At 39.8% G+C, this 15,591-nt stretch overlaps 1 protein-coding gene across 2 annotated transcripts; it reads left to right on the forward strand.

The window, feature by feature from the left end:
• The first annotated feature begins 2,086 nt into the window (after positions 1-2,086).
• Positions 2,087-11,700, forward strand: lg12h3orf18 (linkage group 12 C3orf18 homolog). 2 transcript variants are annotated; one of them, XM_089009789.1, is made up of 6 exons: positions 2,087-2,443; positions 5,342-5,716; positions 5,813-5,838; positions 7,065-7,194; positions 8,006-8,040; positions 10,431-11,700. In XM_089009789.1, the coding sequence occupies exons 2-5, from the start codon at positions 5,519-5,521 to the stop codon at positions 8,009-8,011; spliced, it is 360 nt and encodes a 119-aa protein (XP_088865915.1). In that variant the 5' UTR covers positions 2,087-2,443; positions 5,342-5,518; the 3' UTR covers positions 8,012-8,040; positions 10,431-11,700. The 2 variants fall into 2 exon arrangements, with proteins under 2 accessions (XP_088865915.1, XP_088865914.1); XM_089009788.1 differs by lacking the exon at positions 8,006-8,040 and having other exon boundaries at positions 2,096-2,443.
• Positions 11,701-15,591: the final 3,891 nt, after the last annotated feature.

Genomic DNA, 15,591 nt, shown 5'->3' on the forward strand with positions numbered 1-15,591 from the left:
GTTCCTACATTCCTGACTAACGACTGGCCTATTACCCCCACTCCCACCGGTATCACCTCATCAGCATAACGACCCTCATCAGCATTACGAAAGTTGCCTAACCTGTTTTGCCTAAGCAGGGTATTGTATGAACGATCCAAATTGAACCTCACCCCACCAGACCGGTTTAATGAAGGATTTTGTTGTTTTATAAGAATCGCTTCTTTTACCCCCCTTTCAAACCATCTATGTTCTTTCGCTAAGATTTTAACCTCATTTTCATCAAATGAGTGGTTGCTAGCTTTTAGGTGCAAATGTACTGCCGATTGAGGTCCACTTATATTATCCCTGCGATGTTGATAAAGTCTTTTTTTGAGAATTTGTTGAGTTTCCCCAATGTACTGCTCTTTACAATTTTCATTCTTACAATGTATTGAATAAACTACATTACTTTGAATTGCAAAAACATTTTTGCCCCCGCACTTATGATTTTCGGTGTCCAAATAATTCTGCACTTCATCCATAAATCAATACATTGTTTTATAGCATTTGTCTTCATTATTTTGGGTCCCACGACGTCACACCTGAGCTAAAATTCAAACCCAGAACCTGGGTTGGGAGGGAGTTGTGCTAACCACTAGCACATTGTGCCGCTCATTTAAAATTTGAATATTTAAAAATTATCTTACACACGTCCATGTAGTACGTAATTGAGTGACCAATATTTATATTTTTAAAATAAAAACAAACGTTCAATGTAGGTGCAAGTACTCGTTAAAATATAAATATTTTATTCACGGAATAGGAATTAAACACATTAATAATGATAATAAAGGTGTTGTTCATCTCTGCCTCTTCCTGCATGGCATAGCTGTCAACCTCATGATTGAGTCTGGATTTTTTTTCAGTGAGTCAAACCAGTTAGGTTAGATACATGTGGAGAGCCTTTTTTGTTAAAAATTGAATCTCTGTAATACTTTGGTGAACTGTGTCAGCCACAAAGGTATGCAAAGATAAAAGGAAGGGGGATTAAATGTCTATTAGACACACAGTCGTCTTATTGTTTCATTTATTGCATCACATACAATGCGAGACAATACCCCTTTCTGGAGTTGTAATAAATCACTTAAAATATATTCATTCTAAAATAAATATACTTGTTTACACGCAGTGGGTGACCGTCAAGGCCTGCAAAGCCTTCTCTGCTGGCTTAAAAATATCTGAATCACGGATTGATGTGAATTATATTTTGTCAATGAATTCTTCTTAAATAATTTCAAATTGTCTTTCAGCTTCCTTTCAATACTTTTCCCGTTGTACTGCTTCCAGGCGTGTTTTCGTATTTAAGCTTTTAACCAATCACATTTCAGCCATCATTTGTTACCAGGGTCAGAAATCTACCTGTCAATCAGTTTTGCGGGCCCGGTGGCATCAAATGTGTCAATCAAACTGTTGCTCTCACCAATCAGATTTTGAGTTGGCAACCCAAAACGGGTCCCAACGCTGAAGCTTTGCGTTTCCTGCACGATAGGTTGGTGGTACAGTACACACCAAAGAGCTGAAATCTGCAACTGAACCAAAAAGAAGGAGAAACAGAAGTAGATGATGAGCTTTAAAGACAGGAGGAGGTTTTCAGAATAACTGTACTACAATGGGCTATATCACAGAGCTGGATTCTGGTGAAAGCTATTTTAAAATTGAAACTGCAATGTTTGGGAGAAATGTACAAAATAAAGGAAACTTCTTAACATACCATTGTATGAATGTGTTTGCAAAATGTTTGGACAACCACAATAACACAGCCGAGTTTCATTGTTTTGATACATTGCCATGACAATGGCAGGATTCTGAGTGTCATTGTGTCTAACAAATGTTTGTGAACCTTGCAAAAAACAGTTTACTTGAGTGCCTTAAACATCACCAAAAAACAATGACAGAGCAGACAGCACGGAGACCACCATGGGGTTAACTTCCTCGGCCTTTTACCACCCTGATGCAGTCACTTACACCGGCCTGACAGCATCTGGTGCGCTGAGCCGTTAAATCCTCATCCTCATCCCTGCAAAGCCAGACAAGCAGCCGAGCCAACCAGCCATGGCTCACATTTTCAAGCCGTTAGACCAATCGTATTGCCTGCAATCCTAGAGGGCGGTAACATACTTCCCTGCTCCCTTCGCAGCATCCTTCCAGCAGCCTCTCTCGTGTCAGAGTGTCAAGAAATAGAGAATACAAAGGGAGAGTAGGAGTGGTGAGTGGTCCTCGGAGACCGTTAGCCAAAGCGCGTAGGACTCCACAGAGGCTGGCGGCACAGGTTAACGTCGGCATGGGACTCCGATCCTGAGAGAACATGGCTGCTTTTCAATGTAAACAGGCTGTGTGGGGCCTGTGTTGCTAAAAGGGAGGAGGGGCATTGACTTCAATGTCGCCTCTCCCAATGAGAAGCCAAGCATGTTCTGTACTCCAGGTACGTATACACCTCATGATATTGAACAAAATCATCACCTGTCATAATAGAAGGCAGCATGCTAACCATCATTTGATTTTGTCATTGACCTTGGCATGCATGTTTCTATAATTAAAAGCAGGCAGGATGGACAAAGTATAATGATGAACATCTTGGCTCATTCATTCATCTTCCTGACCGCTTTATCCTCACGAGCGTCGCTGGGAGTGCTGGAGCATATCCCAGCCGCCTTGGGGCACCCTGAATTGGTTGCCAGCCAATCGCTGGAATATCTGCCTATCTTCCTTAAAAAAACAAAAACAAAGAACAGTACTAGACGAGCAAAACATATTGACCAAAATAAAAGCCAGTGCATGTCACTCATAGGCCTTCAGTAGTGCTCCGTCTGAATTACTCCACAGCTGCAAGTGTGGTGTGATTTACTACACATACACTCGAGGATGTCGTTGGCTACTAACTTGTGACTTGAAGAAACTTAAAGGACAACCGACGTCTCCGGACAAGTTGTGTCCATAATTTGTAAAATGGCTTCAAATGACTTCTACTGAGCGTATTTTAAAAAGATTCCACCGATTATAGCTATATTTCACGTTTTAAGACTCGCGCTGAATATTCAGGAAGTCTTGTTTTTGAGTTGGTGACGAGTCCGTACGTGACGTCACGAAAGGAACGCCCCTGACCGAAAAAAGACGCATTGTAGCGGTCCTTCCATCACGTCAATGTATTTTGCTGTACTTGTTTGGCCTGGGGACTTCGTGTTGCACCCAAAAGCCGCCAGCAGAGGGCGTCCAAGCTCCATAGAAGGAATTTATCAGCCTGTGGAAACGGAGGTGGCCACAGGAGGTCGCCACTTTTTCGTTGAGACATCTCCCCTCAATGTTGCCTCATAATGGCACGGAATAAATTCTTTAATCGATTGCAAACATGTATGCTTTCCTCTTCAGAACTATTTGAATCATATTCATAACTGGATGTGTAACAAGAAAGCATATTCTCCAAATCTGAAGCCATTGTTTTGATTCTCGAGCAAGACAAGACGTATTGGGCTGACATCACGAACTGGGGGCGGGACTTTCTGAAAATGCCCAATTCGCAGCTCAATATTTTGCAGATTTTCAACACTTTAAGTCATTTTTATTTGTGTTTTGCATTTGAATAAAAATATCATACTGCGTGTTTTGGGTATTTTAGATGCTATAAAACGTTTTTCTGATGTCAGTTAAGAAATAAAGTTCCGTCGGTTTTCCTTTAAGAAATACTGACATGAAACTGCTCGAATGTTTCACTATGAACGTGTGGATTCACGATAACCTCATAAAATTGCAATATTATTTGCTATTTTTGCTAGCTGTCCAACCTTTCTGAATTATTTCCATCTGTTCTTGAAAACAGTCTTAAAAATGTCTTTAAAAGTGTATATGCAATCAAATCAATTTCTTCCCCTTCAGCCACTGTGAGTTGACAAAACCGCTATTAAATCAACACAAAAAAATGTATTTTCTTCTGGAGCTCGCTACAGATACAATTTGCTCGCTCTGGCCAGTATGCTAATGCCACTAGCGGCTAGTGATACTATGATTGGCTAGTGACTTGCCAATCACGTGACTAGCCAATCATAGTTTGCGAAAACTCTGCCGTTGCCTGCGCCTTCGAGCCAACTCGCTTAACCTCCATTGATTTTTTTATGCTTCAGAGCCCCCAGAACTGATTGTCGAGGCGCCCAGGTAGATTTCTGACCCTGGTAACAAATGATGGCTGAAATGTGATTGGTTCAATGCTTAAATATCAAAACACACGTCTGGAAGCAGCGACAGTGGAAAAGTAGTGAAAGACAAATTGGAATTATTTAATAAGAATTCATGGACAAAATATAATTCACATTAATCTGTGATTCAGATATTTTTAGGCCAGCAGAGAGAGAGAGGCCAGCTGACACACAATATTTATTTATTAGTTGACTTTTTGTTGACTCCTGTTCACAAATTTCCAGTTGAAAAACCACTCAAGAAGGGTACAACATGCTGCAATTGTTCAGGATCATCGTCAACCAACAATCGAGATATTTTAAGAAAAAATGCTTCTCTTGATTTACAGCTTGGTAAATTCATACTTTGGCATCAAATACAAAAAACAACCCCCTGCCCCCATTACAAATACTATACAATATCAGCACTGATGGAGAAATTAAAGGCACACATATCATGGTCGATAAAATTATTTTTTGTTGTTGGAATGGAAGGAAATGCTATTTGCTAGCTGGCTAGCTATTAGCTATCGATTAGCTAGCGAGCTAGCTTTCTATCTATTTGAGCTACTTTCAAGTTGAGTGAACGCTGGCTGCGCGTGTGGCTGCCGCTGCTCACCCACAGAAAAACTAAGCCTGTGACTGTAAAGTGACATTGAGAGTTTTGAAAGGCGCTTATAAATGAAATGTATTCTTATTCTTATAAATGTCAAAAGTGCTAACATTGAAGGTCATTGCTTTGTTTCTTTGTTGTGTTCACGTCAAAAAATGAGCAATGAGCATAATTACAATTACATCGATCAACTTAAAGGTTACCCCATCATTAACCACGTGTTGAGATAAAAAAAAACTGACTTCCTTGCTGTCTGTCCTAAAATTCCTCGTGCCAAAACCTTTCAGAAGAACACCCATGCAAGGGCTTCCCTGTTTGATTCTATGTGACATCATCTTAAGAGGTTTATTACTGCATGTTTATGATTCGGGAATTATGTCATAAGTGAATATGTTTGTTTTTTTTAATCGCTGATAGGGGAAGCATTTTATTTTTGAGGGGAGGGCATTTGGAAAGCATTGACTAGCCGGTAAGGTGTACAAAATTCAAATCAAACAGAAATGGCTGATTTCAGGGGCAACTGTTGTTTGTTGTGTTGCAGGTCGTCTTCAAGATCCCTTCGGCAAAGGTGTCGTCATTTCTAGCATGAAGACAACTCCATCAGCAATGACACAACAAACACATTAAATCTAAATCAATCACACAGTTGAAAAGGCTGACCACGGCCTTGCCCGAAACCAAAACGACGTTTCTGGCGCCAAACGCCGCCGCAATCCCAATGTCGGCCTCCTCCTCGACCACATTGAGAAACAACATCACATCCAAGGCGACGTTCATGACGATCACCATCCCAGCCAATGAAAGCAGTTACAACACCACCGCAATCCCGGAGGCTGCGACGGAGGAGGCGTCGGGGGTGGCAATGATGCTTTTGCCCCTTGGCATCATCGCCCTCATCGGCCTGATACTTGCTTTGGTAAGAATTTCACTTTTGCGTGATTGAATTTCATTTTGACAAAACTAAAAATTGCTCCTGTTGGGATTTGTTTTGTTGACTCTTTCTCGTCCATAGATGCTGTATATTCGCAAACGGAAGCGGTATGTATTCATTCCGTGATATCACCTTGGTTGATGGCGCAGCGTGAGGATTAAAGCAAGCGTCCATATATGCACATTTAAAGGACACCATTTTTCTTTGTTCCTAACTGACATCAGAAAAACGTTTTATAGCATCAAAAATACCCAAAACACACAGGCTGATAGTTTTAGTCAAATGCAAAACACCAATCATAATGACTTAAAGTGTCCCAAAGTACTTTAAAATGACCCCGGAAATGGCCAGTTTTAGAAGGTCCCGCCCCCTTGTTTGTGACATCACGCCAGGACGTCTTGCCTTGCTCTAGAATCAAAACAATGGCTTCAGATTCGGAGAAGATGCTTTCTTGTTGCTCATCCAGTTATGAATATGATTCAAATAGTTCTGAAGAGGAAAGCATAAAAGTTTGCAATTGATTAAAGAAGTTCTTCTGTATCAATTGAGCCGTGAGGAGTCCAATGTAGCGTCCCAGAAAATGCACAAGATGGCGCCCAAGCTCCGTTGGAGATGGGCTGATTTGTCTGCTGGGAATTTGTGTCAACTAGAATCAAATAGTAGTCTTGGTACAACACACAACGATTTACCATCGCGTTATGTGTTTTCCTTCTAATTTCGACATAAATACGGATCAACACGAAGTTTTAAGACCAAACAAAGTACCCAAAATGCATTGTGTTTCGCTTTCTCGATCAGGGGCGTTCCAGACGTGACGTCACGTCAGGAGTCGTCACCAACTCAAAAACAAGACTTCCTAAATATTCAGTGCGAGTCTTAAAACGTAAAATATAGCTATATGCGGTGGAATCTTTGTAAAATACGCTCAGTAGAAGTCATTTGAAGTGATTTTACAAATTATGGACACAACTTGTCCGGAGGTGTCTGTTGTCCTTTAAGTAATACATGAGTAAAACATAGTCTTGATTTAAACACCAGGCCACTGGACGTCCCAAGCACCAACAACTATAAAACAACAGAACGTAACCTGGCCAATGACCTCTTCCCGTGAAGGAGTTTACCAAGTCGTACATTAGTCCAAGGCCAGATTTCCTACCTGAAGATGACAGTTTAACAGGCTGTGTCTGTTCACCTCAGATTGACCCCAGATTGTCTGCGCTTCCATTGTGGCCCTTGTGTTCGGTGGCATGACACATTTAAAGATGATATCTTCTATTCTGTCTATTCTCTATCACCGCATCAAAAATATTCCTCATTATATTATCCGTGACAGTCTGGAGAAGCTGAGGCACCAGCTCATGCCCATGTACAACTTCGACCCGGCCGAAGAACAAGATGACCTGCTGGAACAGGAACTGCTGGACCACTGCCGAGATGGCACGCTTACCGGTCCCAACGCCAAGGTAAATCAAGTGGACTGAAATTAAGTTTTTGGGAATAAAGCTTTTGCAATAATAATAATAATAATAATAATAATAATAATAATAATAATAATAATAATAATAATAATAATAATAATAATACATTTAATTTCTAAGCGCCTTTCAAAAATCTTAAGGTCACTTTACAGTCACAAGGTAAATTTTTCCTTGGGTGAGCAGCGACAACCACACACGCCAGTGTTCACTCAACCCGGAAGCAATGCGGATAGAAAGCTAGCTAGGTAATAGATCGCTAAGTAACTCGGATAGAAAGCTAGCCAGCTAATAGATAGCTAACAGATAGCTAGCTAGGCCTTCGCTCAACCCGAAAGTAACTTAGAAAGATAGCTAGCCAATAGACAGCTAATAGATAGCTAAGTAACTAGGATAGAAAGCTGGCCAGCTAATTGATAGCTAACAGATAGCAATATCAAACCCTGCATGTGGATGTGACTTTGGCCACCCTGATTTTAAATCAAATGACAGATGCTGCTACGATTGGCCGGGGAAGAGTCTGGAATAATACTTTTTACTCTAGACTGTGTCAGCTTGACTGTTGTGAAATTGGTCAACAAAAACAAACACATTTTTTCCTCATTACGGAGAGGCAAAAATCTTCCCCAAATAAAAATGACTACTGGTTGTTATTTGTTTTGCTTTGTCCAGAGTACACAGCATTTTCAATATCGGTAGTCTTATTTTGATTTTTATACCGAGATCACCCAACTGCTGAATTTTAGGCAACATTTCCTTTGTCTAAAGTTGACATTGCATGTCTTTTATTTCTTTAAAGTTTTGACAAAGGCATGATGATAAAAGGCAAACATGGTAAAGTATCACTTGTGTGTCACATGACGTTCATCCCTAACACTGACCCCCTCATATCATTTGCCATAATTTGGAAAAAGACACTAACACACACTTTGGATGATGGATTAATGAATGGATAAACATATTCAGTGATACCTTGGTTTACGAACCCCTTGACTTACAAACCTTTAGGTTTACGAACGTTAAATTGATGAAAATTTGACCATGGCATACAAACTTTTTTCGGGATACACACGGAGCTGCCTAAATGAGTCATGTGTCATTCGCGAACGAGCCCGTTCTAACAACAAAATGGCAGCCGACTGTTTTGGTCCTCATCCCTGCCCCCAGTCTTCAGTTAAAGCCACGTGATTGGTCAAGAACGCAGCAGTGAGGGGAGTGGGGTTTACAGAGAGACAGAGAGAGAGAGTGAAGCCGTTCTCCAAAAAGAAAATGGCTGTTGACTTTTTTTGTCCTCTATTCCCCGTCCCCAGTCTTTTGTTGTTTTGCCACGTGATTGGTCAAGAAAGCAGGGGAGGTGGTTTAAACATTAACGAGGCAGGCAGATGACAGGGAGAGAGTTTCAACGTTGATAGTTCAAAGGCAGAGTGAGACTGCAAGGTTAAAATATCCCATCAACCAGGCTCCACCAACAACCCGCACAAGCCATCTGTACACTTGATGCAAAAAGCCATCAACCCAGCTAAACAAAACACAATTGATGAGGAACTAGATAAAATTATCACTGAGAAAGTACCTACAAGGATCATTCCTCAAGATGGTGAAAGAAGAAGGCTACGTTCCTCATCAAGTGTTTAATGCAGATGAAACCGGAAACTCCATTCCATCAAGCCATCAACGACCATCACAAAGGTCAATAAAATGACTTTATTATATAATACAGTTTATTTCTTTAATTATAATACCATAGCACATTTATTATACATAAAATAAGGTATATTATGTGTAGTTTTAAGGCTTAGAAAAATAAAAAGTAGAAATTTGTTTTATGGGGACCTGGGAACGGATTATTCTCATTTTAATGGTTTGCTATGGCAAATTAATTTTTGGGATACAGACTTTTCACCTCACACACTCTGTCTGGGAACCAATTAAGTTCGTAAGCCAAGGTATCACTGTATACTGTATTTATTTTTAACAAATGATGTCATTCTAATCATTACACATGCTATATTTTCCGGTGTATAAGGCGCATTGGAGTATAAGAGGCACCCCCAATGAATGGTGTATTTTCAACCTTTTTAAATATATAACGCGCACCGGACGATAAGGTAGACCTTCAATGAATGAAAATAGTTTTCCAAATTAAAATCTATAAACATATAAAAGTTTCCCAAATGCAGTATAAGGTACACCACATTATAAGGTGCGACAGTAGAGGCTGAGGTTACGCAATACTTCTTCTACAGGAAGAAATGGCTGGTAACAATAGTTGCGAGACCTGTTGTGACTCAATATGATTTCACATATAAGGCGAACCTGCGTATAATGCGCAAGGTCATCTTTTGAAGAAAATCAAGGCTTTTGGGTGTGCCTTATACACCGGAAAATACAGTATTTTATCTGCTCTTCCATATAACATTTCTGTCATCTTTCTCATGGTCCCTGTGTAATTTTAATCAGTGGGTTATATAATTAACCAATCCCCCCCCTGCCTTAATTCAGTAGTGTAACATTGTAAATTGTGATTTTTTTTAAATTCCCGTTGCAGGAATTTTGAGAATTCCTTGGATTTCCCCCCCCTTTAACTTGAAAAGCTTTACATACCATGATCTTAATAACACAATTAAATTTTCATTTAACTCATTCATAGCCAGACAATCTGAGCGAAAATGTGTCCACTCCAGTGCCACCAGGGTTTTTGTCATTGTCACTGGAATTCTAGGACCGACATAATATCGAGTTTTAGGACTACATAAACATTCAATGCAGTGTAAGAAACCTTAGTATCTTCTTACATCAGAAGAAAACGTTAATTCCTAAATGATATCGGTCTGGAGTTATATGAGCTTGAAATGAGGGTGGCTGTCCGAAATACAATGCAATACATACATATTGGTTTATATAGCGCTTTAATAATAGCTCAAGCTGTAAGAAAAGCGCTAACATGGGAAAAAAAGGGAAACTCTGCCCTCTTGTGGAAAAGGGAACAAACATGGCCAGAGGCCTTAGCCAGCGCTTTATCGGCACCCAAGCATAAAAAAAACAAAACCCAAACAAATTTGAGAATGGCGCCCTACATCATATTCTCAAGTCTCAAATAAATTCGTGAATGGCAGTGAATGAGTTAATGCATTTGAAATGGATGAACGAGTAATTTGTGGGAATTTTCTTGAAACGCTGCGTCCAATTCAATTTTTTTTTAATCATGGCTATCTCTCTCTTAGACTCTCCGCACCTCACAGGGGACGACCCAGAGACCCAGTCGACTGGTCTTCACAGATGTAGCCAAAGCTCTCAACGCTTAACAATGTGGACTGCCTTTTTAATAAAGTTAACTCTTTGAGGATGGACATAAAAAAGGGATTTAAAATGAAAAAAAAATACTATTTTTGGGGGGGAGGGATATAAATGGTGATTCATTGCAATGGATTTGAAATTTGAGGGAGAACGGGTGCATGAGCTGGAACAGAGTACTGTGATATCTCGGTTGACAAACCCCTTGGCTTACGAACTATTCGGTTTACGAACGTTACATTTATATAAATTTTACCTTGGCATCCGAACTATTTTTCGGGATACACACGATGTGTCGTTCGAACACGAGCCCGTTCTTCTAACAAGAAAATGGTGGCCACCTGTTTTGTCCTCTATTCCCCGCCCCCAGTCTTCGGTTAAAGCCACGTGATTGGTCAAGAACGCAGCAGTGAGGGGAGGTGGTTTAAACATTAAAGAGACAGGCAGATGACAGAGAGTTTCAACGTTGCAGAGTGAGACTGCAAGGTTAAAATATCCCATCAATCAGGCTCCACAAACAACCCGCACAAGCCATCTGTCCACTTGATGCAAAAAGCTATCAACCCAGCTAAACAGATCACAATTGATGAACTAGATACAATTATCGCAGAGAAAGCACCTACAAGGGATCATTCCTCACGATGGTTAAAGAAGAAGGCTACGTTCCTCATCAAGTGTTTAATGCTGAGGAAACCGGCCACTCCATTCCATCAAGCCATCAACGACCATCACAAAGGTCAATAAAACGACTTTATTATACAGTACAGTTTATTTCTTAAATTACAATGCCATAGCACATTTATTATACATAGAATAAGGTATATTTTGTGGAGTTTAAAGGCTTCGAAATTAGAAAGTAGAAATTTGTTTTATGGGAACCTGGGAACGGATTATTCTCATTTTAATGGTTTCCTATGGCAAATTAATTTTTGGGATACACACTTTTCACCTTACACACTCTGTCTGGGAACCAATTAAGTTCGTAAGCCAAGGCATCACTGTATCACTATTCATGATTTTATGTCACTTTGTCACAAAAATGCAGTCACTTTTGGAATTGTTGCCGCAACATTTCTGTTCTTCCTAACCTCAGTGTGTTACACTGGAGGTTGTCCTTCTTTTTTTTTTTTTACAAAATAACCATTTTTTTGTCTTCCTCGCTGAGCGGTTGTGACTTGTTTCTAGCATTAATACAGTGATCTTTCAACAATTCTCCAAAAGAGTTGTGTGCTTTGACTGATTTACAAAAACACAGAAATCACAAGGTCGAGACTCATAGGATATCAGAAAAATTGTTTTTTTTTTGAAGCTCACCCAAAATAACTGAAAATAATGACAAAAGTCATATTTTGATTTGAACAAATCCACTTTTTTTTAGGTCATTGTGGTTTCTATAAGGAACATGCTCAAAATCCTTCCATCTTTATTTCATAACTTTGATGCTGTGAAATGTAAATTTCTCCACTGCGAGACTAATACAAGTAAATCCAATCCAAAATAATATCCAAACGTTTACGGGTGGCCCAAAAAAGGCTCCTGAATCATATTTACCTGAGGCTAATGTCCACAGTAGAGGAAATATGTTAGTTCTTGGATAATTTACTGCCGTTTTAACAAGTTAAAACGAAATATTTTTGATAAACAAAATACAGTGATACCTCAGTTCACGAACGCTTTAGCTCATAAACTTTTCACTTCACGAACAGTAAATTCGCGAGAATATAATCTTGGCATACAAACTACTTTTAGGTGGATGAACACCAAACCACACGGTCGAACAGCTGGCGGACTAGTTTTTGTCACCACCTTTCTTTGAGTGCAGACGTGGTTTGTTATCGAGTGGAGTACTTTTGCTATTATGCGACTGAAAACGCCCCACCACAGGCTAGTGAAAATTATGGTCGAGCAGAAGATCATCGAAAAACACGAACGAGGTGTGTGTTTGTGTGACTTAACGTCCCAGTACCGGTATGCTAAGTTGACCATTGCTAGCATGTGGCTAAGGGTCTTTCTGTGTTGTCTAAGCAACGGTCTCAGACAATAGAAGAGGTTGAAAAACTTCTGTTGATTTGGATTAACAAAAAGCACCTAGCAGGGGACATTGTGAGTGATGGTATTATCGCCGATCAAGAGGCAACCTGGAAGTTTGTCATCGATAGACAACTACCATCACAAAGTTAAATAAAATAACTTTATTATACAGTAGTTTATTTTTTTATTACAATACAATAGCACATTTATTATACATAAGGTATATTTTGTGTAAGTTTAAGGCTTATTTAGTATAAAAGAAAGAAAAAAAACGCTTTTCCAATGCGTTTCCGAGAAATAGGTTAGTTCTCACCATTTTTTTGTTTCCTAACTGATGCTGAAGAAGCATCTTGGATAAGAAGCAAAAGGTCCGACACCTTCAAAAAAGTACAGATGACGGCTGACGAAACATTTTAATCAATATTATTTTGTGCCGTTTTAAGACATAGAAAATTATGAAGTAGAAAATTATGTTTTATGGGGATCTGGGAACGGATTATTCTAAATTTTAATGGTTTCTTCTGGGAAATAAATGCCGATGAACTTTTCGCCTGACACACACTTTCTGGGAACCAATTAAGTTCGAAAGATGAGGTATTGAGGTATCATTGTATCTTGAAAAATCGGACAAATGTTGCAGAGTGATTGGCTTTAAATGTTGCTTTTCAGCTCTGAGTTCAAGAACAGCGACTTGTGCAAAAGCCCTTTGAACTTTCAACATTTGGACATGTGTCATTACAAGTTTGGAGAACGTTATCGGAAGTTCACCTGGAAAGTCCGTGTCGGCTCTCAGTCATACAGGAGCGGTCCGTAGATGAAAAGGTTTCTTCAGCCGCCGTCATCTACTTCTTTGAAGGTGTCGGATGTTTCGCTCCGCATCCGAAAAGCTTCGTAAGCAAACAAACATTTTGCTGGTAGCTCAGCCCTATATATATCCCTAATGTTTTAGTCCACTGACAAAGCTCTTCACATGAGGAGCGAAACATCCGACACCTTCAAAGAAGTATAGATGACGGCTGAAGAAACCTTTTCATTGATAATCCGATCTTTTTCCTTCCGATCATTCCAATGGAGTGTTGTTTGATCGCACCTTGAGGTAGGGCGACGATGTGTCACATGCCTAGCCTTCCCCTTGAGACAAAGACTTGAAGACCATGAAGGTGCCGCCTCATCTTTCTCCGAAGAGTTCTGGAGGAAACATCAGAAGTCAGAGAAACCGTCACGTGACTCAATCGGCGATCAGTGAATGAACAGCAGGAAACACGAGAATGATTTATAGCTGGAATTTCGCCGAGCGATGGGAATAAAAACAGTTTTCTGTCCATGACAAATGATGTTGTATTAGCCCATCCATTAGCTATTTAGCTAGCTGTTGGCTGTCTAGCTATCTATTTATTAGCTATCCATCAGCTAGCTGGCTCGCTATTAGTTGTCTAGCTGGATGGCTGTAAGCTGTCTAGCTCTTGGCTATCTGGTTATGTATTTTAAGCCATTGTTTCACTTAAACCCTCAAAAGGCCAGTATCTCAATTGTAAATATTTTGACTTTTCCCCATTCAAAACCCTTCTTGGAAGTATATAAAGCAAATACAAATGAGATATCCCTCATGTTGGCCAGCAAAGTTATGTGAACAAATGTAAAGATGGGCTAACTCTGCTAAAGGGTACCTAATATCAGAAACTTGAATTTGAAATCACTTTTTTTAGTTATGATATTTTGTGATCATTTTGTTAATATGATGAAGAGTTTTGAAGAGCGCTAGTGAATGAAATGTATTATTATTATTAGCTATTTCTTAGCTAGCTAGCGTTCTATCCATTTGAGTTACTTCCGGGTTGAGTGAACGCTGGCGCATGTGGCTGTCGCTGCTCACTCACAGAAAAAATATCCTGTGATTGTAAAGTGACCTTGAGAGTTTTGAAAGGCGCTCATAAGTGAAATGTATTATTATTATTATAAGAGTTAGTTATGCCAGGAAACGGCCGGGTGAAAACGGAGCTATGCTTGCTTCGTCCAGTCATTCTTCCCCCTTTTTGTGTGGGCGAGGCTCAGAAAAAGGTTGACTTTTTTTTAATGGTTTCACTTCCTCAAGCATCTTTGCGGATGTCTTGGATAAGACACTGAGTAATATGCTGTTTCCTCACTGACACCAGAAAAACTTTCATAGCATCTAAAATATCCAAAACACGATTGCAAGCATTTATGCTTTCCTCTTCAGAACTATTTGAATCATATTCATAACTGGATTCGATTGGATTGGATTGGATATGCCTTTATTAGTCTCACAGTGGAGAAATTTCCATTTCACAGCAGCAAAGTGATGAAAGGAATGAAAGTAGAAAAACGAAATACATGAGCTGCTGGAAAGGCAGCCACTCTCGCGGCGCCGTCTTGAAGTCAAAAGAACAAAAAAAAAAACTAAATAACAAATAATATGACAGCATAGAGACAATATGACAAAACAAAGACACAGAGAGACATTCATTCTTCAGGACTTGCTGTACCCTCTTTGTGATGACATGAAGCAGTTCTAGATGAAAGGGGAGAGGATCAAAGCGTCTTTCCAACAGTGGATCAGGGCCATCATGGTGGAATGTGCACGTCGACTACAAGCTAAATGTTGAAAGCAAACACGCAGCTGAGATGAGTAACAAGAAAGCATCTTCTCCGAATCTGAACTCTCTGAAGCCATTGTTTTGATTCTGGAGCAGGGCAATGTGTGACCCATAGTGACAAGGGGGCGGGACTTTCTGAATCTCCCCAGTTTCGAGCTAATTTGTGGCAGTTTTGGGACACTTTAAGTCAGTTTTGCATTTCACCAAAAACATTAGCCTGTGTGTTTTGGATATTTTAGAAGCTATAAAATGTTTTTCTGATGTCAGTTAGGTAACAAAAACATGGTGTTGGTTGTCCTTTAAAGATGAAGTACTGCTTTGGACGCAATGGCGGACTTTCAAGGCTTTATCAGCACACAAGCAAGGGGAAAAAAAACTAATTGGGCGCTCTACGTCATATTTTCAATTCCCGAATACAGTTGGGCCTTGGCTTACAAACTTAATT

The sequence above is a fragment of the Hippocampus bargibanti genome, linkage group LG12 (genome assembly GCF_051943395.1).
Source record: "Hippocampus bargibanti isolate YZ-2025 linkage group LG12, ASM5194339v1, whole genome shotgun sequence".
NCBI classification, from domain to species: Eukaryota; Metazoa; Chordata; class Actinopteri; order Syngnathiformes; family Syngnathidae; genus Hippocampus; species Hippocampus bargibanti.